The sequence below is a fragment of the Eublepharis macularius genome, chromosome 12, assembly GCF_028583425.1.
Source record: "Eublepharis macularius isolate TG4126 chromosome 12, MPM_Emac_v1.0, whole genome shotgun sequence".
NCBI lineage: Eukaryota > Metazoa > Chordata > Lepidosauria > Squamata > Eublepharidae > Eublepharis > Eublepharis macularius.
In genome coordinates, this window is record NC_072801.1 from 2,816,269 (window position 1) to 2,840,623 (window position 24,355).

Below are 24,355 nucleotides of genomic sequence, written 5' to 3' on the forward strand. Positions count from 1 at the left end.
TGTGTTAGCAATGAACAGGTCGTTGGCTTCACAAAATTCTATGAGTTGCTCTCCTGCTTCACTTTGTGATCCTAGTCCAAATTTTCCAACAGTGTTTGATTTTGCTTTGTCTCCTACCTTTGCGTTCCAGTCACCTATGATTGTCATCATATCTTGTTTAGGTGTATGTCCAATTTCTTCTTGGACACGTATGTAAGAGTTTTTGATTTCTTCCTCCTCAGCCTCTGTAGTTGGGGCATAAATTTGAATGATGGTGATGTTAATAGGCCTTCCATGAAGTCTGACTGATACTAATCTGTCAGACTTTCATAGAATTCTAGAGTTGGAAGGGACCTTATAGACAATCTAGTACAACCCCCTGCCCAATGAAGGAACAGCCTAAAACATCTCTGAAAAGGATTCCAACTTGTTTCATACATATGACATCATCAGGGGCTGGAAAGTCATACCACAATGTCTGAATTTAGTGCATTCTCTCGGCATTGTTATTAGAAGACATTGTGTATATGGGTGGTATGTGTGAAACAAGTTGGAATATCTAGCTGGCCACTTGTTGGGCTGTGGGGTCCTTCAGGTCCCCTTCCATCCTCTTGTCTCCACCTACAAAATAAGAAGAAGGTTTGTTATTGGAAAATTTATACACCTTGAGAGCTTTACCTGTGCATGATTTCTTCAAGAATTGTTTGGTTCTTCATATCATCTCTACTTTTGTGAGAAGGATATAAAATAGTTACAGGAAGGAACGGTAGCAGATACGCCTGTTGAACACTTGTAGAACTCCTACCTTACTTCACACAGGAGGTCTTTGTGTCTAAAAGAATTTTTGATAACAGACTTTTGGAATATACTTACCTGTGGGATTCTAGTTGGATTACAGTCTTCTTCTCGGCTTCAGCTGTGATAAGAAAAGAAAAGATATTTACTTCACATTAGGGAATCTATGAACTTTACTCATGCGGCTGTAGTTATTGTATTCATGAGTATCTAATTTGTATCTTGGAAATTTATATTTGTATGAATATTTATTAGATGAATGTATTTATAAGCACTTTGCTCATGAATACACTCCATATTTATTATTATAATCGATGTTTCATTTTCCCTCCATTTGTGGATTTCCCACTGGGTTGTTAGGTTCTGATAGTGGAGGTGCCATCTCGTTGGGTTTCCATTCCCAGAAGAAAAACACCTCCAGGATCCCTAGCCAAACTGGCCTGTAGAAAATTGCTACCTGACCCCAAGGTGGCGATTGGCATTACCCTGGGCATGTAAGAAGGACCACAAAAACCAAGCACTAATGCGACCCCTTCTGCCCTTCCCCTCATGATTTGCTCAGGTTCACAGAATCAGCATTGCTGTCATATTGCTATCCCGCCTCTGCTTTAAAACTTCCAAAGGAGAGCCCCCTCCTGAGGAAGCCTGTTCTACTGAGAGACTGCTCTGTCAGGAAGTTCTTCCTAATGTTTAGCCGAAAGCTCTTTTGATTTAATTTCAAGTTGTTGGTTCTGGTCTGAACTTCTGGGGCAGTGGAAAACAACTCTGCGCCATCCTCTATATTGCAGCCCTTCAAGTACTTGAAGATGGTTATCATATCACCTCTCAGTTGTCTCCTCTCCAGTCTAAACATTCTGAGCTCCTTCAACGTTTCCTCATAGGACTTAGTCTCCAGACCCCTCACCATCTTCGTTGCCCTCCTCTGGGCATGTTCCAGCTTGTCTATATCCTTCTTAAATCTGATCAGGCATCTGACGAAGAGAACTTGATTCTCGAAAGCTTATGCTACAATAAAATTGGTTAGTCTTAAAGGTGCTACTGGACTCTTTTTGATATTGCAAAGACAAGATCCGCTGCCCAGAAATGAATCCCTCATTCAATACTCATGCTTTGCATTTTTGTTACTCAGGTGGAAAACCTGTCACTTGTCGATGTTAAATCATATCTTATTCAGATCTGCCCACTTTCCCAGTGTGTTTAGATCTCGTTGAATTCTATCCTTGTCTTCAAGGGTGTTTGCTGCTCCTCCCAGTTTGGTGTCACCGCAGATTTAATAAGTTATCCCTTCACACCCTCATTCAGATCATTTATAAAAATATTAAAAATCAATGGACCCGGAACTGAGTCCTGTGTCCCTCCACCGGACACCTCCCTCCAATCCAACGTGGAGCCATTGACAACTACTCTTGGGGTGCAGTTATCCAGCAAGTTTCCCATCTAACCATTCTAGAGTCCAGCGCAGAGTTCATCAGTTTACCCATCAGAACATCATGAGGGAACTTGTCAAAAGCTTGATTGAAATCCAGATGAACGTCATCAACAGCATTCCCCCAATCCATTAAGCCTGTCACTCAGTCATGGAAGGAGATGTTGGGGACAAATCTATGTTGACTTCCCCGTATCATCATGTTGTCCATAAGATGCTTGCAGATTGACACGTTTAATATCTGTTCCAGTATCTTCCTTGGGACAGAGGTCAGGCTGACTGGCCTGTAGTTCCCAGGTTTGTTCTTTTTCCCTTTCTTGAAGATTGGGATGACATTTGCCTTCCTCCAGTCTTCCAGCACATCACCCATCCTTCAAGAGACCTGAAAGATGACCGACAAAGGGTCTGCAAGCTCTTTCAAAAGTTCTTTAAGCATTCTCAGGAGCACCCCATCTGGCCGGGGGATATGTACACATCCAGTGCAGCAAGGTGCTTCTCCACAACTCTGCCCATGTCAACCAGCAGCCCCAAAGCAATGCGTTGCCTACTAACATCTCTAGATAGGCCTATTGGAGCAACACTGTTTCTTTTGAGTTTGTCATTTCCGCAGTTTTCTGATTGAAAATGTCCTGATTCGGTCCATATTAGTTCATTCCCACCTAGGATTGCAACGTTTAAATGTTCCATTTCTTGTTTTACTATTTCTAGCTTACCTGGTTGCATACTTCACACGTTCCATGTTCCTATTGTGTGTGTCGCACAGCTTTGGATGTTCCTTTTTGCATCTATTCATATCTGCAACTGGACGTCCTCTTGCCTCTCTTATCTCTCCATATCAAGCAAAGAAAGGCAGGCAGATAGTTTCTCGGGGCCTCAGCTTGTCTCCAGCAGCATCTTACACAGCTAAGTGCAAAAGTTCTTCTTCCCTCTCACCTGCAGTCCTGGCAGTGAAGTCCATCCTAGGAAAGCCCCAGGCAGTCCCTTAGACTGAACAAACAAGCCCAGGCTGCAAGGGGGCTCCTTGTTCATCCCAATGGCCACTGAATGCACAAGTTTCCTCCTACCCATTTTGGATATTCAGAGTTGCAAAGCTATCACAGGATATCAGGATAAAAATCAGGGTTTTGCAAAATGCTTTGAGGAACAGCACCCAAGCCTTTGTGTGTGCCAAGCTGGGGGGTGGGGGTTCGCACTGAAGATTTAAATGTTTTCTTTATGAGTGCCTTGAGAAGAGGCCATTCAGTCTGTGGCCTGGATCTTGTAATTTAAATTGAAGTGGATAATTGTCATAACATTGATACACAAGCGTTTGCTTGTTAAAAGTGGCCTAGAATCGTATTACCCTGTTAAGAGCAGGAGAGGATGCATTTTTGGCCTCTGGAATGCTGGGCCTTTGCACTGATATGGAAATTAGCTGTGATCCAAGAGGGTGTCCAGGGTTCTGTCGTGAGCGTCATTGGCAGCCTTTGTGCAAGTCACTGTTTCTTAAATCTCAGCCCCACATCTGCATCTTTGTTGTAAGCAGGGCTTTTTTTCTGGGAAAAGAGGTGGTGGAACTCAGTGGGTTGCCCTCGGAGAAAATGGTCACATGGCTGGTGGCCCCGCCCCCTGATCTCCAGGCAGAGGGGAGTTGAGATTGCCCTACACGCCACTGAACGGCAATCTCAACTCCCCTCTGTCTGGAGATCGGGGGGCGGGGCCACCAGCCATGTGACCATTTTCAAAAGGTTCTGGAGCTCCGTTCCCCCGCGTTCCAGCTGAAAAAGAGCCCTGGTTGTAAGGCTTATATTAACAATCTCTAAGAGCAAGATCTAGGTCCTGTAGCACTTTAGAGACCAACTAGATTTCCAGGGCATGAGATTTCGGCAGTCAAAGCTCCCTTTGAACTCTGTTATCATTTTACTACAGGAATGGCAGTATAGACCCCTTTCCTTCCTGTCTAATATAACATTGTTAGTGGCCTTAGGTTAATGCTGCGAGGCGGGCCCATGCTCCTAAGTGGTAGAAGTTTAAGTTGAAATCAGCAGCCAAAGACCCAGCAGAGGAGTTAATGTCAGTGAGCTTAGCTTTGGTTTCCCTTGCTTGAGGGTTGATTGCTTTGCCTTTAATTTTTGTATTTTTTCAATGAAAAAATTTAAACCAGCATATATGAAGATAAAATAAAGAGGTGCAACTGTAATTCCTTGCGATTTCCCCTGGGATAACAGAAAGAAACGGTGCAAGTGGTTGGGGGGGGGGGTAAAACAAGAGGTTCTGGGTAGTTTTCAAGGACTCTAGGATGTGGTTGAAGAGCAAGATCCAAGTCCAGTCTCACTTTTAAGACCAACTAGATTTCCAAGGTACGAGCTTTCGAGAGTCAGAGCTCCCTTTGTCAGATATGAGGAGTGGAAATGGAAGGAGTCTTTATAATCCAGGCAGAGGGTGGGAGGGGTATTGTAAATTAGAGTGTCAGGAAGCTAGCGAGAATACAGTTAGCTTGATAAGAGTAGGGGTGTGAAATCGAATGACCCTGTGCAACCCTGGGAGATCCATTGTTCCAGATTTGCAAATAAACTGAACTTCAGCTATCTCATGTTGTAATTTTCCTTTGCAATTTCTGTGCTTGAGAACTGCTGCTCTTAAGTCATAGAGGGAATTTTCTGGGAGATTAAAATGTTCTCCCGCTGATTTTTGAACGTTGTAATTTTTTATCCCAGATGTATGTGGCTGAGGGAGCACTGCCTGCTGTCATGAGGTTTTATTTTTGGTGTCATGGATGTTCCTGTTTTGTGTGGTACAAAGGTACCTCTTCCTGTTTCTTAATGTGTTGAAATAACAGTCGCACTAGGTTTTGTCATCCCCGCAATTTCTTTGGCTCTAACTGTTGTCTCCTGGCTCCACACTTGGGCTCTGATCTGGTGTGGTGTGTGGGTTCACATCCTTTGTAATTTTGGACAAGAATCTCTACCCGAGGGCTGCATGTATTCCTGTCATTGAGGTTGGGTGATTTTTCAAAGAACAAAAACACAGAATGTGTTCTTAGGACAAGCCTTCCACTTCCTAAAAATCTCACCCCCACCTGCAACAAGCATCTAATCTTTGTGGCTGTTAAGAGTTATTTGAAATTTGTCAGATAAGAGTTCAGCTGCTGGAGTGGTGTTTGAATACAGTTTCCAGCAGTTGGGCTGAGGTTTTGGTGGCTCTTATGTTAGAATTTGTCACTCAAAAGAGTAAAAAAACAAAAACCTTGCAGAGTAAAATTTGCAAACATAATAAAAAGGGTGTAAAGTTCTGCTTGGCACACAGCCTTTATATCTGAGAGGTGGAATATGTATGGCCCTGCCCAGAAGCAAGTAATAAAAGGGGATAGTGAAAAGAATCGACTTTCTTTCAACCCTGGTCTTGAAATGAGCAGTAGATTAAGGGGTTAACAGATCCACGCTAGCGGGACCCTCAGTACCTATGTGAAGAATTGGGGGCTCAAAACTGAATGCTCCCTCATTAAAAAACACTTATTTCTGCATAGAAAGAGAGGCTGAAATTCTTTCCCCTGATACGTTTGTTTTCTGTCCCCAGAGACTGTTTTTCTGCTTTTCCTGGAAGGGAGCATCCCATCATATTGCAGCCTCAGCCTAGGTTTTCTGTCTTAGTAATGGCAGAGCCTTAAACTTCCTCATATGCAATTATTTCTCTGGATTCCATGCTGGAAAGTCATGCCAGTTTAAAATCTGTAGCGTCCTCTACAGTGAGTGAAACAGGACAGAAGGGGCTGGTTTTGCCAGCGGTACCAAATAAAATACAGTTGCCTGAATACAAAACAGCCAGAATGTAACATTTTTTTATAATGATTGATTTGCTATTTTAGCCCTAATTATCTCTGAGTGTCAACTGGGCTGTACCACTTCCAGTTTGGGGCTTGCTTTGGGGAATGCTCTACCCTACAAAACCATTCCCTTCTACACAGAAAGCTAGCCTGTCAGGGAGAGTGTTTTCCTCCTGATCTGTCTGTTTCCTGTGAGGAAGGGAAGTTGTGTGGGTGGAGGAGCATCCAAACAATTCACAAGATTGAAGGGGCGTAGGGTTGCCAGGTCCCCCAACTTCCCAGGCAGGAGGTAGGAGGCCTGGCACTTACCTGGCCATCTCTCCTCGTGCAGGCACTCCTGGCCTGCGCGATGACCTCACTTCCAGGAAGTGATGTCATCATACAGGTCACGTGCTGCCCTGGAAGCGCTCCTGTGCTCCTCAGGGGGCCACATTGGGCCAGATTCAGCCCAATTTGGGACCAGTTCAGCCCAGTTCTGGCCCAGTTCAGCCCTAATTTGGGCCACTGTGCTGCACTATGCAGTAGCCCAATTTGGGCCAAATCTGGCCCAATTTAGCCAGATTTGGGCCTGAATTAGGCTACTGCGGTGTGCGGAAGTGTGCTGTGTGGCCCAGGACTGCACCCCGGGAGGCGCATCCCCCCCCACCAGCCAGCCAAGTGGGAGTAGATGGTGGAGGGTGGGAGCGGGGGATCCCTCGCCCCCAGCGGGGGACTGGCAGTGGCTGGATTAGCTCAGCCACAGCCAAGCCTTGCCCCTTCAGTACACAGCAGTGGGTGTGATCTGTTTACTGAACAAAGGCTTGTGTTCTGCATACCCTTCAGAAGAACTCATATAATCTTTTATTGACATATTGCTGCTAACCTCTTCACTCTCAGTGAGCAATCTGACCAGCTTCTAGGCCTTCGCCTTCTTATGTAAACGGCTGCTGAGCCCTTCTAGGAAAGGAACTGTGAAATCCCTATGCTAATGGCAGCCAGCACTGTGTGAACTAGGGGGCTCTCCTACCAGGGGCAGCCCTTCTGCTCTGCCCCAGGCTCTCTGTGGGCACCATTGGTGGTAGCGGTGGGAGGAAGGCAGATCTGCCAGGGGCCATGATCCGTGGGAACGCTCTGTTGCTCAAGCCTCATTGGACTGAGAGGGTGTTGTGCAACAGCTCTGCTCTAGCACAGCTCCTGTTCACTTCGCTGGGTGTTTGCAAGAGACTGGGCCTGGGGATGCTTCCCGTCTTAGTCAATGGAGGAATGGGTGGTGGCTTGAGGCTATTCTGCCTCAGGCATCAAAACTGTATTCCTAAAGAGGGCAGGAGAGGAGACCAGGGTCCTATTTCCATTGTCCTTACTTACCATGGACAAGTCCTTTCGGAGCCATTAACCGGCCGTTGGTAAATCACTTTCCACCACTGTTGTGCTCTAGAAGTCGTTTGTTGTTAGAGTTCTCTGTATGGAGCAGATTGTGGCTGCTATAGAGGTACGTAAGTAAAATATCCAACAAATGTGTGGATTCAGAGTTCTTAAAGCCCTCTTCAGGGTCTTTATGTTAGGCCCCTGAATTGAATGCCTCTTGCCTTGTGAACACTGATGCACAGCCTGCCATGTTAATAAATTGTAGTCACTGTACAATATAGCTGGCCACAGAGCAGACTTGAGGGGCCGTGTTTCAGACACCTGGTTTACACATGCAGGATAATGAAGCAGAGAAGACCTGAGGATCGTACCACTTCATACGGCAGGGGGAGCATCAGATTTTGGAATGCTTCCCTGTGTTAAAAGACTCCCTCTCAACAGACAACCAGCACATCAGGCAAAGAGAGGGCATCATTGTTGGCCAGTGCATATTGGAGAGTAGCCAAGCACAATGGGCCAGGTGCCTCCTTCTGCAATACGTAGCAATGACAGAGTGTTCTGGCCATAATTCTGTTTATGGGAGGAAAGAGGGAAAGGCAAGCGGGCCCCAATTTCCATCTGTGTGACCTTGGAGGGATTCTACCCCAAAGGTGAAATTCATGTTGTCAAAAACCCCAAACTTCTTTGTTTTCCCACTTGCAAGATGAGGTGGGATGGCTGAGAAGAGTATGTTTAGTGTCAGACTGCAAAGAAGCAGGACTTGAAATGTAAGTATAGAACATAGGCAAAGGCCACGCCTCCTCAGTGCTCCTGCTGGATCTATCTGCAGCCTTTGCTCAGTAGACCAGGCCGTCCTGTTGAGGCGTCTAGAGACTGAAGTGAGCATCAAAGGATGTGCCCTGGACTGGTTTCAATAGTTTCTCAGGGAAAGGACTCAAAGGGTTGTTGTCGGAGATCAACTATCTCCAGAATGGGGGCTATCTTGCAGGGTTCTGCAGGGCGCAATCTTCCATGTTATTCAACCTCTACATAAAACCTTTAGGAGAACTCATTCGCAGCTATGGAGTTGGATGTCACCAGTATGCAGATGACACAGGTCCCCGCAGGATGCAGTAGAAATCTTGGATTGCTTCCTGACGGTCGTGGAGAAATTACTGAAAATGAACAAATTGAAATTGAACCCAGACAAGATGGAAGTGATGCCTGTTGGGAAGGCAGTGATCCTGAAGGACATTGTCATGGGGCTCAGTGACAGTGAGGACTCCTCGGGAGGAGAGGAGCCTCGTGTAGCCAGCCCTGACTCAGCAGAGGCTGGGGATCAGGAAGAACATGGGCCAGCTGATCAGCATCCACAGCCAGCAGCTGAGGCAGAGGCACCGGCACCCTCCAGCACCAACACCACAGGTGAAGCCCAGCCAAGGACTTCCAAACCTCCAGCTTCACCCAGAGAACGCCACAGACAAAGGCAACGTATGGGAGGAGGAGAGGAGAGGTGGCGAAGCACATGCCTCCTCGGTCGGCGCCAGCTGCTTGTTGTGCATAATGATGAGGAGTAACCACAGGACAGCTCCCAAGCAGCTGGCTGCAAGCCCATCCTCACTATAAAACCCAGCCACAGAAGGCCAGAAGGCCTGGAAGCAATGTGCTGGATTCCTGCTGTGACCACGCCCCTGAACCCTGCCTTGCTCCTGTAGCTTTGAACCGTGCCCTGTCTCTGCCTGCATCTAGACCTGACCTTACCAGTAACTGACCTATGGACCCCCTGACTTGGCTTTTGGACTTTGGACTCACCCCTGGCTTTGAACTCATGCTCTGACTTTGGACTGGACTTTGACTACTCTGCTTGGGCTGGCCCAGCCCATGACAGTCATTGTACTCCCCACTTATGGTGGGGTTTGCCTGACCCTTGCAGACTCGGTTAAGAGCACAGGGATTATACTGGATCTTGTGCTACTGCTAGAAAAACAAGTTGAGGCAGCTGCAAAAAATGCTTTCTACAACCTGGAAAATGGCTTCGTACCTTGATGTGGCCTACCCAACCACCTGGATCCATGCTATGATAACATCAAGACTTGACTATTGTAATGCACTATATACATAGGTCTCCCATCTAAACCAACGAGGAGACTCCAATTGGTGTAAAACGCTGTGGCTCAACTGTTGTCAGGAGCGAGCAGAAGCATGAACATCACTCCCATCCTGCAGTCACTCCATTGACTACCCATTAGTTACCATGCTGAGTTCAAGGTATTGGTTATCATAAAGCTCTTCATGGGCTTGGTCTGGCATACCTACGGGACCACCTCGCTCCCTCCCTATGTTCCTCCATGGCAATTTAACTCTTCTGAATAGGGTCTCCAGCAGGTCCCACCCTGCACATCAGCGAAATCAACAGCAGCCTGTACATGGGCTTTCTCTGTGGTGGCCCCTACCTTATGGAATGGCCTGCCTGAGGAGGTCAGGAGAGCCCCTGCTCTCCTGGCTGTTCGCAAATGATGCAAGACCGAATTATTCAAAAAAGCTTTTTACTCAGGAAAGCTGTATTGTAGGAAGGGGATCTTAGATGATCTACTAATAAATTAGGAACCATAGACTTCACCACTATCTTGTATTCCCACTAATGCTATGTCTTTGTCAACTTGTATCTATTTACCCTATGTCATGGTTGATATTGACTGTACTAATCTCACACTGTGTAATCCGCCTTGAGTCTCAGTGAGAAAGGTGGACTATAAATGACATAATACATACATACATACATACATACATACATACATACATACATACATACATACATACATACATACATACATACATACATACATACATACATAGGGCTTTTTTTCAGCTGGAACATGGTGGAACGGAGTTCCGGAACCTCTTGAAAATGGTAACACGGCTGGTGGCCCCGCCCCCTGATCTCCAGACAGAGGGGAGTTGAGATCGCCCTCCGCGCCAAGTGGCACGGAGGGCAGTCTAAACTCCCCTCTGTCTGGAGATCAGGGGGCGGGGCCACCAGCCATATGATCATTATATCCAAGGGCAACCCACTGAGTTCCACCACCTCTTTTTGCAGAAAAAAAGCCCTGTACATACATACATACATACATAAAAAACACGAGCACCAACATTTTGGTAGCAGGTGTAGGAATCCTCGGGTTATTGACTTTCATGTTTTTGATAGCAAATTCTAGTCCTCTTTGCTGTAGAAATGGCTTTGAAAATTCTGGGTATTGGTCACATATATTCTGCTGTTACTGTATTCTTTTCTACTTTTATAGTTCTGTTTTCTGCATTGGTTGGCATATGTCTGATAGGGGTTTTTTTTGCATTGCTTCTGTTTGTAATCCAAGTCCCATTGCGTGGCTTATCAGATGTCTCACGCGGTTTGATGACCGCGCGGTCCTCCTTGGGTCTCAGTCAGGAAGGCAGCCTACAAATGAAGTGAATAAATAGATGGCGGCGCTCCAGGCAGGCTGCAGGGGGTTCCCAGGGGAATCTCCCCTCCAGGCACGGGCCAGACCTTTTCGCTTCCCCTCACAACACACCCTGGGGAAATATCCGGTCAAGTCTCAGCAGTGAGCAGAGGAAAAAGTCCCCCAGCATTCCTCTGCCACTGTGGCGTCTCTCATTTCCTCTAAGGGGTTGAGAATACAGTGTAGGCATGTCCCCATGTTATCATCTTAACAGTCCTGCAAGGTTGAGAAACCTTGAGGATGTCCATTATGCTGCATTTTCCAGAGCTCCTTTCCCCACCCCATTCTTAGGAAAAACGCAATATGGTGATATCATTTTAACAAATTATAAGCTCACTTTCCCCACAGAAGTTAGCTCTTTGATGCCAAAACAAGCAAGCCAAGTATGTGATGTGTTTGGCGTCTTCTTTTGTGCTGGGCTAAATAAGCAAACAGAAATCCATTTCCTGGGCCCTTGCTTTGAAAGTTCAAAACAAATAGACACCCGGGGATCTTCCCTCCCTTGGAGACGGGGACTGTAAGCCGCCCTTGCCAGCTTGCAAGTGTCATCGAGACGCTAAGTGATGGGGTGTAGAAACACTTTTCTTCCTCTCCTTATCACGGGGCATTGCAAAGCCTCTTAGCAGCTAGCACTCTTTGCGTCTCCCTCCGAGAGGTTTTGTGTACAATGTGTAGTGAGAAAGAATGTGCAGGTTTTGTCCCTGAGAAATGAGGTTGGATCAGTGGGGTCACATGAGTGCTCTCTTTTGCTTCATTCCTGCTGCAAAGAAGCTTGCTAAGCTCCCCCCAGGACATTGTCTCAGCCATTTCCCTCTGTAGAATTCGGTGCCGTTAGGATGGGGGGTTGTGAGAAGCAACTATTTGTTTCAGCAAGTTCTGCACAGGAGACTTGTGGATCGCACCCTTTCTTAAGTAATGGGAGGGGCACCATCAGCACACCAGGGTGACAAATATAGGTCTCACCCATACTCTGTCTCAGGCCTGATTCAAACACGACTGTGCTATTTTCCTGCAGTTGCTTGTGCTCAAACAGTATCAGGACCGCATTCTGACTCTGCTGGCAACCAGGGGTTCCTTAAGGTGGCCAAGCCTGCACTGGCTGAGCCTTTTAGGGAGAAAGTTCAAATCTAAATCAACTGTATTGCTCTGCTGCTTTGGTGGTGGGAGGGCTGAGTGGCTGATTCACACATGCACTGGACTACAGAAAGTTTAAGGGCTGTCTTGCTTGTGTGAAGCCGTCTTGTCATCCCTGAACACAATGGTTTTCAGCTCCTGTGTTCAGTGGCCACTCTGTTGAGTAACCAAGTGATGGGAAATCTTGGGGGTGCCCCTGCTTTTGTGAACCCAGCTCTCGGTCTGCTATTGTGGATAATCTTATTGCTGTGGGGAACAGGAAGGGGCTAGATGTGCAGAACCCTCTCTGGAAAGAGGTGGAAGGTCTGCGCTGCGGAGAACCCAGATGCTCCAGCTCCGAGGAATGTGGGTCTGGAGCACAGCCTCCTCCTGAGCCAGCAAACGAGCCCTGCAAAGGCTCTCCAAGCCCATCCCATCCTGTACCTGGAACAGCAGGTTGATTGATGGGCTTCGGCTGGGGACTTGGATTCAGATGAGGAGTGACCCTGGGCCCGTGATGATGTCGTTCGTTTATCTCATGGGTTTGTTGTGAAGATGAAATGGGAGGAGGAGTGTCCCTCCCTGGAGGATAAAAAAGCGCAGTATGCAACGAGACCAACATTTTGCAAAGGCACTAAAAATCGACCAGGTTCCTGTGGGATGTTGCTTTCCTATTTGCCATGGGGATGCTGAGGCTCTTTGGAGCCAGGTGGGAAAGGGGGCCCTCGGTCTGCAGACCCTGCGGCTACGCCACCCTCTGCAATCAGCCCGTCTCAATTATTCTCACTGCCGTGTTGCTTCATCTTTCTGGCAGGTTGTGTGTTTTCCTTAAGACGCTCTTGGAGGTTTCTAACAGCAAAAAAATAGTTTTTGCATTATTTATGAATGAGATTAGAAAGCAAACCCAGGAGGAGAAGAAAACCCAAGCGCTGATATTTCTGCTCCTCGCTGACATTGCTTAGCCAGCCTCTTGATCCTGCTGCTTGGCATTGCAGTTGTACATTTTTTGCTGTGCACCATGAGTGCGGGCAGGAATAATCCACTCCACAGGAAGCGATTCATATCTCAGTGGGCTGGGCTGGCCAAGTGAACCGGTGCCCTGTAACAGCTCTGAGAGTGTCACTCGTCCTGGATGAGAACCGAGGTCTAGAAGCCGAAATGACACAAGTGTTCGGGAACATTCTGGGGCAAGTCTAGTTTCATTGTAAACAAATAGAAATAACCATTAGAGACTTGCAGTGCAAATGAATATTGAGACCATTGTCTCCTCATGCACGCGCATGTGCACACGCACGCACGCGCACTCACACACCCTGCAGTTTCCTGCCCTCAGTCACCCTGTTTCTGCCTCCTTCTTCCTGCCAACAGCAGATGGCCTCTCCAATCCTCCCAAACCTTTCCTTGGTCCTTTCTTTTCTGAAAAATTTCCCTGCCTTGGAGGCTATCTTCTCACACAGTTTCCCATCCTTCACCTTTCCTCCTGGCTCAGTAGAGTTTTAATTCCAACCAAACTGAATTTTTACATTTTTCTTTCCATAAAATGTATGTCTGGTTAAATTCTCTGCCTCTGACAGTTTTACACTTACAAGTTAAAATGTTTGTGTGTATTCCATAACGTTGCAACAGTTCAGTCCATGGAATGTTGTGAGCTGCATTGGAGACTGAGAAAAGGGCCCAGGAGGAAGCAGGATAGAAGGAGCAGAAGTTTTACTCTTAACTGTTTCAATTTGCATTTACATTTTCCCTTCTGGATCATCTTTTATTTTTAAATATAAAATCCCCCGTGCTTAAGCTTCTTTGTTAGGATCATCCGCCTCCCCCGTTGATCTCCATTGCCCCTTGTTGGTATCTTCCACTCTGTGGTGTTCCTTCTGAGGTGTGGCTGGTGGTGGTATCTCATGCAGTCTGGGGACCCTTTCCAGCCAAGCACTTGTAATGTTATTCCTCTCCCACCCTTTCCTCTTGCAGATCTTCTCCATCATTGTGTTTGGCTCCATCATTAATGAGGGTTATGTCAATAATGAAAAGTCGCCGATCCTGAAGTGCGTCTACAATGGCAACGAAGGGGCCTGTAATTATGGCATCGCCATTGGCATCATTGCGTTCTTGGCCTGCAGCTTCTTCTTGGTGGTGGATCTCTATTTCCAGCAGATCAGCAGCGTGAAGGACCGGAAGCGGGCCGTTCTCTTGGACCTTGGCTTCTCAGGTAGGTCCAGTGGGGTGGGGGGGGGGGAGGAGTGCAGACTCTGAGGGCCAACCTGGAATGGAACTCCAAAGGCACCTGGATTCATAGCAAGATTACAGTGCTTGCAAATGTCTTTTTTTTCACATTTTACCTCTGTGCCATTTCCTTGAACAAAAAATGCACCCGCCCCCCGCCCCAGTTTTCACGGCTGTTTTCAGTCCCGGTACTCTGTCCAAGTTAAGTGCTCTGTTCTTAGAACCACTTTATTTCCAGGCTGCAGCTCAAAGCCCCCTCAGAGTTTCAACATCTTTTGTTGTTTTGGGCACCCAGCTTGCGACTCGCAGTTACCCAACAGCACAGTGCTTGATTCTTTCAGCGAATCCGAAATTTGGTTAGGCTGATTAGATCCCTCCAGATTAAGGTCAGTGGGGAGTCTCCCTTGACCATCCTTTGTCCCTTGAGTCTCAGTAACTGTCTGCATTTTGATGGTGTTTTGTAGCATTGCTCATTTTTCACTTTGATGGGTGGCAGCTGCAGAGACCAGAGTCACAACATAGGAAATGGAAAGACGTTTATTATATTTACTTTTTTTATACCCTGCCTTTCCACATTTATTTAACTTAAATACCACCTCTCTGCCATGTTTTTGAGGCGGTTTACAGCGTACAGTGTATTACAATAATAGAATTACAAATATTAAAACTGATAATACAATATTAAAATATAAATACAAATATTAAAAGCCAAGCTGAGACTCAAGGCAGGTTACAGAATATAAAACCACCAGACAGCAGAGACTTCTGGTTAACGGTGCAGTAGGACTAGGACTACAGAACTGACTATCAGCGCGAACAAACACACCCGCACATCTGTTTTAGGATCTGGGCAAGTTATTTACCTCTCTCTCTTCCATGGTTAATTCCTACGTAGGTTTGCACCTGGCAGCCGCTCTCAGTTTTGAGGTTAGCACCGTGTAACCTTGATGCTCTAATTTCTTATTACTTACTTACTTTGTTACTGAATAATGTAAGCACAAAAAAAGGGCAGGGGACCCATTCTTAGGAATTTATGGTGTAAGTTTTGATAGCGTTGGGGAGGGGAACAAAGGTCCTCTGTTGTGCCCCCCCCCTTGTGGAATGGCCTGCCTGAGGAGCTCCGGAAGGCGCCCACACTCCTGTCATTCCACAAACTATGTAAAACAAAATGGTTCAGAACAGCATTTTAATAAAGGTCGTAAGGCTATACTATGACAGAATGGCCAAGGAAGATACTTTATAAAGGCAAGGGGACTGTAGATTGTACCACTACATACAGGACATATTATCTCTTTGCTGTAGTGCAGTATTATCTACTGCTGTAATACCGTTTCACTGCATTGTATCTGCATTCCGTATCACATCTAATCCTCTCCACTTGTTCAGATGTGGTAATCCTAGTCCTAACATTATTTATTACATGTTTCCTCGAACTGATTGCCTTGACTTACATTGAGAAATCTACTTTGAGTCTCAATGAGAAATGTGAAGTATAAATAGATTAAATGAAATAAATAAAATAAAACAGATACAGCTGCAGCCTTCTTGGAGCTGTCCAGGGTGCTAGACAGAGAAAGCTCTTTATCAACACTGAACCAGGGTCCTTCTGCCTGGAAAACACACCGTACCTTTAACAGCTGAAGGGAAGTGGCAGGTGATGTTTCTTTCATTGTGGCATCTAGGAACCAAGGGAAACATCACCTGTCCATTTTCCTGCTTTCCATGCAGTTGGTCAAAATGCAGGAGCCTTGCAGCATCGCAGCGGTTGGTGGTGTGCTGTGCAAGAACAGCTGCTTCGAACAAGAGGGCCCGCCCAGTTATGCAAGCAGCCCCCACCCCAGGCACTAACAGGCTTTGGTACCTTCTAGGTTTCTGGTCTTTCTTGTGGTTTGTGGCTTTCTGCTTCCTGGCGAACCAGTGGCAACGGACACCACCGAGCAAAGGGGCGACGCAAGGAGGGGACGCTGCCCGGGCAGCCATTGCCTTCTCTTTCTTCTCCATCCTCTCCTGGGTAAGCTCTCTCCTCCTCTACCTCCCACCCCCCCTCACCTGATTACGAAATATGGCTGCCACGACCCTTTTTGAGGCAGGGAACAAGATGCTTCAAGGAAGGGTCGGGGAGTTGCCCAGGGCTTTTCCTTCAGCAATCACCCAGTTTGGGGATCCAAATGTGGGCCCCTTACCCTGCATCCACGCCACTGACTGCCATTGGCAGGCTAGGCCAGGCCTTTCTGCTGTCTTTAACCTGAAGCAGACTAGCCATCCTCTGGAGGGATATTTTGGCCTCCCTTCCCTTCCCCTCCTACTTTTATTTTTTCATTTAAAAACATGTAGGTCAACTGTACCAAAGCCAGCACACATTGAGTGTGTGCATGTTATGATTTTGCTGACAGGGAAGAATATAGTCTAGTCTGTGAGAATCCATCCCAGTGTGTGCTTTTGAAGATTCATTGATTGATTATGCATTTTGGGCCCCTCCTGACACCCACTGGGGCTGCTTCTGTGAGCTTCTCCCACACCACTCATGGATCTTCAGGAAAAGCCTCCACTGTTGCTCATCCTTGCGGTAGCCTTGACCCTCCTGGACATTTTCTGGAAGGGGCTCATTCCCTGCAGCCTTGAGCAACTATGGGTTCTCCACAGAGGTTCTGCCAGAAGGAACCTTTAGCCCCACAACAGGTTTTGTGGGAGTCTGTCTCATGAGAAGATTTTTAAAAGCAGGTCTGCTATTTGATTTTGCATGCTGGCTCTGCGGCAGGCAGGGGAATAAGTTCCATGAAATGTTCCTGGGGGGCCAAAAACAAGCTTTCCAAACTCTAGCCCCTTCTGTGCATCAACCTTGCAGCTGAACCCCTTCAAGAAACTGAGTCCTTGAAATTCTTGGCAAAAGCTTTCCATCTGAATGGACCACAGGTCCCATCAGATCTTGCCTGCTGGATCCACATCCCTTCAGTTCCCAAGCAGTTAGGGAAGGGCCACCTCTGTGTTTTCAGGGAAGGCTTTTTGAGTTTCATTTTCTACAGCAACCACAAGGAAACATGACTGCCTTTAAAAAAACAAACTGAACCTTAGATTCCCGCATTTCAAAATCCTCTCCCCATTTGAGCAAATATTGGGGATGCTGACAATTAAAGATACTCTTGATTAAATACTCAATTGAATACTCTGGGATTCCTCAGGATTTGTCTTTAATAATCCTGTTAGGAGAAGCTAATAGAGATATTAAATGAAATGCTTTGCTCTACAAGAAAGCTTACAACTATGAGCCAAACTATACGAGACGAGTTACACAAGACTATGCGAGTGTCTAGAATCATGTCTGCTCCTACCTGCCCGTGTCCATTTTACCGCAGGTTAAAACGTGTCCTGTAGCCCTAGTTCATGCATGTGTCGGGGAACTAGTGTAGTAGCAGGTGCGAGTGTCCATGGTCATAATCAGCAAGTTGTCATTGCAGAGCATCGATTTTGGACGGCTTCTACATCTCTTTCCCGCCTTTTTGCCCTTAGATCCAGCTTACACCCAAACGGTTTTTCTTTTAATATGGCATGTTTTAAATTTGCCCATTTTCTAGTTGCTGCCACCACCTCCCTACTCCTCCTTCCTGCACCCTCCTCCCCCCGTAACTTCCTCCTCCCCCTCTCTATGCAGCGTTTTCGGTTGGGATAAGGATGAGGTAGGAAGAAAGATCGTGGCAACATGATTATCTGAGCAAAAGTTCAGAAACATGTCCGATACATAAACCTAAAAAGGACGGGGTGGGAGAGGTATTCATTCTCCAGTTTGGCTCGGCAATAAAGAACAAATTGGGTAAAATTTGGCCATTATTTCCAGCAGGAAATGCAATTTGGGGCATTCTGGGGATCTGGGGGGGGGGTGGCATTTTAGGACCGAATTTTACCAAATTTGCTGGGGACCTACTTCTAGCTGTTCTCTAAAGAATCCCCAAATTTCATGAAGATTGGACTTTGGGGGTGGCCACTTTATGGTCCCCAAAAGAAGGTGTCCTCAGCCACCTCCAATCTCCATTATTTCCTGTGGGGAAAACTAGGGACGCTATCTTGGGAGCTGGGGTGGCATTTTGCAAGCACAATCGACGAAATTTGCAGGAGACCTACTTCTCACTGCCTTCTAAAGACCCCCCAATTTTCAGGGAGATTGAACCCCGAGAAAAGCATGATCGATGGGTTTCCCCAGTTGCTGTCATTTTCTGTCCACAATAGTAAAAAACGGGGTGGCAGATGGCACCTACTTTGGGGGGGGGGGGCTCTAAAATGACCTTCTCAAGGTCCAAAATCCACCAAATTTGCAGGAGACCTTCTCTTCACTGTCATATAAAGACCCCCCCCCCAATTTTCAGGGAGATTGAACCCCGAGAAAGGCATGATTGATGGTATGGCAGAACGGGCGCTGGCTCTCAGTCCAGGCAACTGAGCCGCCATCAATGGCCTGCTAGCCCCGCTATCCGCCTCCCACCGTCCCTGGTGGGCGTGGCTCACACTCTTCGTTGCTGCCACCACTCACTGAATTGTACACCGCCTGACTGAGGGGCAGTGAGACCCCTCTGGCTGAATTCCCCTACTGGGAAATGAATTCCCCAATCTTTGGGTGGGCCCTGGAGAATTGGCAACCCACCAAGGTCTGGCCTGATCAGTTCTCCTGGGCTCCCTCTCTTCCTGTAGCGTGCCAAGTGGGGGAGCTTACGTAGTCAGAGCACCACAAGGTCCTTTATATTCCAAAAAAGTGTAATTTAATAACTATATACAGAGCACTATATACAAAGCAGGTAAAGGCACAACACATAGGGGTAGGACCCCCCCCCCCCGTTCAAACTCATAGGGCAGAAAATCAAACTGAAGAGAACCGCCGTCTGCTTTCCCTACCACACTGTTCCCTACTCTACCTTAAGGGGCTGGGGGTCTGAGGGAAGGTTCACCTCTTATTCCCTTTCTGCTGCCTCCCAGGCCCTCCACATATAGGGACTAGGCAACCGGGTTTCACCCCACAGCAGGAGCCTCTCCTTCTTCAATCAAGAAGGAGACTGACTTTTTTCCCTCGGGATCGGCTGAGTCTCTATTCAGGCTCCACCCCTTATTTTTTGTAGTCCAGGAAGAAGGGCGTCCCACACCAAGACTCCTGCAGGCCTCTCCCTGGCCCCACAGCCCAACAACCCTCAGGGGGAACATTTCCTCCCCTTTCTTTAAAGACAGAATAACAGCAACTGGCACTCATTTCACCCCTGGAAACCATTTCGTTACAGATGGGTTTCCCCAGTTGCTGTCATTTTCTCTCCAAAGTAGTAAAATATGGGGTGGCTGATGGCACCTTCTTTTTTGGGGGGGGGGGCTAAAATGGCTCCCCAAGGTCCAATCTCCCTGAAACTTGGGGGGTCTTTAGAGGACAGTTATCAGTAGGTCCCCTGAAAATTTTGTAGATTTATTTTGCAAAATACCACCTCCATTCTCCCTGGATAGCCCCCATAGTTTCCTCCATAGATAATAGAGATCAAAGGTGGTTGGGGACAAACAGGCAAGAAAGAGTTGATTCTGGCTGACAGCCAGAAACGCTGCCATGGCTTCTGAAGTGGAGATTGCCCACCCCACTGTGCATAGATGCCTCTCCTTCCAGGTGGGCAAAGCTGCAAGATCTCAGCAGAGGTGTGGAACTCCCATTTTCAGCCTCCGCCCCCAGGAAACCCGTCAGGCTTTTTTCCCAATATGTTCAATTGAGTAAACAAGTCTCCCTCTCAGAAAAGCTGCAGAGGAAGGTTTGAGCATGCGCAAAGAGAAGGTGCATCATGGGATACCATCTCTTGTCTGGGAGGAATGGGGAAGAAACATGTGCCAATCTGAGCATGGGATCAAGTAGTGTGGCCACGGTTTGCGAGTGAACAGGAAAGCAATGGGGAAACTCGTGTAAGTGCATTCATGTGTCATACGCGTGTAAGTCATCTTGTGTAGTTTGGCTTTGTGTGTGTGACCTGAGAATGCATAAGTTCAAAGCTGAGGTGCAGAACTCACTGGATTTCTGCGTTTCAAAGGATAGTCCAATGTGCCAGATCCCACCCACAATTTAGGCTGTGGAATTTGGCCTTTGTTTGTCATTCAGGTCTAGAAAATGGCCACGGAAGGCATTCTCTTTGTGACTTGCAATGCTTTGAGGATTAGTTTGGACCAAGACAAACCTGCTTCTTTCCCAAGCTGAGACTGATGCAGGGGGGCTCACAAGTGGCTGTACAGCATGCAGACACTCCCCCCTTTAGGTGTCTGCCAGTGGCTCTAAAGCATTGGCGCTCTTTAATGGGGGTGAGCAAGGGGCTGATTAAGCAGGGGCGTGGCAGAAGATTCTATGGCCGTGGCCAGAATGTCAGACTGGGTGTCATTATGCTTCCTGGAAGCGTCTGGCTTGAAAAAGGATGCTGGACTAGAGGCGCCTGCCAGGGCTGCTCTTAGGTAAGTACGGGCGGTGGGTCAACTGGTTTCCCCCCCAGGTTCTTGCACATCCTTCCCAAGTGAGGCACAGATCCAGCTACATCACCACAGATGAGAAGTGGGGCAGTAAGGAATGAGGCCTGCTCTGTGTGGTTGGTGGGCCAGCCATTTTGAGCCAAGTGGCTGCAAATTCTCTGAAGCTTTTTATTCATTTTCTTCAAGGTTGCCCTGACCGTAAAGGCACTCCAAAGATACCGCCTGGGGACTGACATGTCTCTGTTTGCCACGGATCAGTTTCCAACCGACCCTAATGTGGGGTACCCTGGATACCCCACAGGGAGTGGCGTTGAGAGCACAGAAACCTATCAGAGTCCACCATTCACCGAGACCCTGGACACCAGTCCAAAAGGCTACCAGGTGCCGGCGTACTGAAGGGTAGAGGCTCCCAGGAAGTCATACTGAAAACAAGAATGAATACACACACACACACACACCCAGGGAAACTGGCCACTGTCTCTTCTGTGGTGCAGTTGAGGTCCACTAGTTGGTTGCAAATGCATTCAAAAGTACCATTTCTTCTCCCTCCTCCCAAATGTGGCAAGTTAAACGTGCTGAGTTAAACTTACTCTTAGCTAGTTGTGCAGTGAACTCTGTACAGTGAATTGGTTCTTGTCTTTACTTGTCCAGGGGTATTTTTTATATATATAAAACAAAAGCCCAGACACCCCACAGTGTTCTCTCTAAGTGCAAAACTCCAGAAAGGTTGCTACTCCCATGTCATGAACTTTGGCCAATGGGATGGGTGCTTTGCCAAAACAAAAGCCGGCCACAAGCCAGCTAGCCAGACGAGTGGATGGCTCACCTTGTGCTTCCAGGGCTGGCTCGGAATGTGGCTTCCATAAGCTTTATTCTCCTGAGAAATCCACCTTGTTCTGTCCCCGTTTTCTGTTTCTTCCTTATAGCCCTAGAAAAGGGTGTTCTGAGGAACGTGCCAAATTTTAAAGCCAAAACCCAGGGCTGCTTTATTTTCCTCCTGTTGCACACATACATATTTACCATAAAGGGCCCAGGTTAGCTTTGCAGTGGCTGTTTGTGCTGGTGGGATTATCTAGAGTGCTTTGAAGCAGAAATAGTTCTGTATCTCTTTAGAGTCATAGCTGTGTGAAAAATATGGCTGGGGGAGTGGGTAAGAGGCCTCTTAGAAGTGCAAAATGGGGGATCTGGGTAGAAAAAAACAAGTTAGCAACCATCACCCCTGGACATATACTTGCCTTTTGAGGGGTGTGGCTTGACTCACCAGTTTGGCCACACCTCCAAGGTCAGAAGGCAAAAACAAAGGAGGATTGTGTGTATGTCAGGAAACAGGGCAGGGGGAGGGGAGGCACAGGCCAGGGCAAAATAGAACAGCCGGAGTGGTGGGTAGGAGTGCAGACCTTGCTGCCTAGCTCATTTCCAAAGAGGATGGACCGCCTCTTCCACATGATGAGGAATGCCACTCCCTTTCCCATTTACAGTGCTAAGCCAATGGCAGTAGTATGTTTCAGGTGCATAGCCATGTTGGTCTGTAGTACAAGAGCAAGATTCAGGTCCAGTAGGACTAGCTAGATTTCCAGGGTGTGAGTTTTTGAGATTCAAAGCTCTCGAAAGCTCATACTCTGGAAATCTAGTTGGTCTCTAAGGTACCACTGGACCCACATTTTGCTCTGGCAGTAGTATATTATTCCTGCTTTTGTTTTAAAGTTGTTGCATCTACCTTTCAGGCATATAGTCAAACAATAACCCCCATACTGCTTCCTGTTACTGGAAAGGAAGCTCCAGCAAAACCGAGCATTTCCCAGTGGTGGCCAACAGAATTGCCATGAAAGTTCAGAAACAGACCTGAAGGCTGTTTCGCCGAGGGAAAGACTGTCATGCTTTAGGGTCATGTCAAGGTTGGACTTAAACATGATTTATGCTATAATAAGGGCTGATAAAATAACAAAGGAGCTGTGTGTGTAAGCAAGTTTGAAAAGTGATTTTCAGCTACAAATGTAAATCATTTCAAACTAAAGTAGATGTCACCTCTAGTTCCTTTTGGGGGGGAAATGTGCTCTTAGCTATGTCATTGTGGAAAACCGGTACTGATCCAGTGGCAGACCGAGGGCACGCGTGTCCCCATCCATTCCCAGTGCTGCTCTGGAGTCCGGGCTAAAGGGTCTTGGCGAGCCCCCTGGGACAGAGAGGGCTCCCAGGCAGCTGGTCTGCTACTGACCCCTTGTGGCTGCCTTGTGCACGTGCACTTTCACCTCGCCTAGGGCCCCCACCTTTTGGAGCCTGTGGGCACCTTTAGAATTCTGACACTGTGTGGTGGGCCCAAATTCAAAATGGCTGCCGCAAGAGGCAGACACAACATGACAGGGAACGAAGTTCTGCTTAACTTGAACAGTATGCTGACTCGCACAAAAGCCCCACTTGGCCCTGCCCACTTTCTAAAGATGCTTGGCAGGTGCCAGGAAAGGTGTCTATGGGCAGCATGCTGCCTGTGAGTGCCACATTGCAAACCCCTGGCCTAACCAATGGGCTGTTCTTAAAAGTCTTTGCATCTCATTCTCCAGGCACTTGGTTTATTCTATTTGCTAACTGTGCTGGCCTAAATCCACAGGCCTTGCTTAGGCTCCAGACACCTAAGATATGCTCGACCTGCTTTTGACTGCACACCCCATTCGAATCAGTTCCGTGCAGGTAGACTGCATCCTCTGCAGATGCTGGACACGGATTTATGCCCTCCATAGTGAACCCAGCATATGATGCATGCACACATACTTGTTTACACAGGCGTAAGCCCTTTCAGGAAAGTGGAGCTCCTCAGCAGGATGAGGGCAAGTGTGTGTTACTTGCTAAACTGAAGTTGTAAACCTTCCGTTTTGACAGACAGCAGCTATAAAAATCTGCTCCCCCAATAGCTTTTTAACAGGCCCCAAGTATTATGTGTCTCCTGGAATTTAGTATGTTTATTCCAAGCACAGATGGCGCTTTCCCTGTCAAAAGAGGCCTTTAAATAATATGCCTTGGTTGTGTGATGCAAGTAAAGCATTTCGAGGGATGGTTAGAGAGAGCTTCTTCAGCCACAAGTGTTTTAAATATTACAGCAGGCTGTGCCCAAGTGAGCCCACATGCACACACCAAGAAACTCCCAGTCCTGGCTAGGGGACGGTTTTAATACAGGGTAGCAGCAGCACTGTAGCAATATTTTCCCTTAGAGTGAACACTGGCCTCTTAGCAGCACAAAAAATGTGTTTCAGTATTATGGGGTGGGGGAATCTATAATAAATTTAAATGTTTCCTTGAATTGATTGTACATGTGAAATAAATGTCTGTTCAGTACAGTGTATTTTTTCTAACTATAAAGAAATCCATTCCAGAATATCCTTGTACTAACTGTAAAAAGAAAGGGGGGGGGAGGGAGATTACGTTTTGTCTAACTGGTAAAAACCTGTCTTGATCAGTGGTGTTAATGTGACATATATTACAGTTTTGAATGTATGCACCTCATGCCTACATATGCAGTCTCTTAATTTCACAACCCAACCCGACTCTCCCTAGACTTGTTGGAACAGAGGGAATTAGCATCTTCTCCAGAGAAACGACACCCAAATGGGGCCCAGTGGGAGTTGCATCAAGGCCCTTTCTTTGCAGTCAGACTGGCACACATTGATTGTGCCCCATGGGCAGAGCTCTGCACCCTTCGTAGCACTTTGGAGGCAGTTGGCTCTGCCCGAACTGACAGAGGTG

General features: G+C 47.2%; 1 protein-coding gene across 1 annotated transcript in view; it reads left to right on the forward strand.

Annotated features, from left to right (window-relative positions):
• Positions 1-24,099, forward strand: part of SYNGR3 (synaptogyrin 3) — a 36,230-nt gene extending 12,131 nt beyond the window's left edge. The window contains exons 2-4 of the mRNA XM_054992302.1: positions 13,904-14,141; positions 16,024-16,166; positions 20,807-24,099. Of these exons, the coding sequence (XP_054848277.1) occupies positions 13,904-14,141; positions 16,024-16,166; positions 20,807-21,016 (591 nt within the window). The 3' untranslated portion in view covers positions 21,017-24,099. The remainder of the gene's footprint in view (positions 1-13,903; positions 14,142-16,023; positions 16,167-20,806) is intronic.
• The last annotated feature ends 256 nt before the right edge of the window (positions 24,100-24,355 follow it).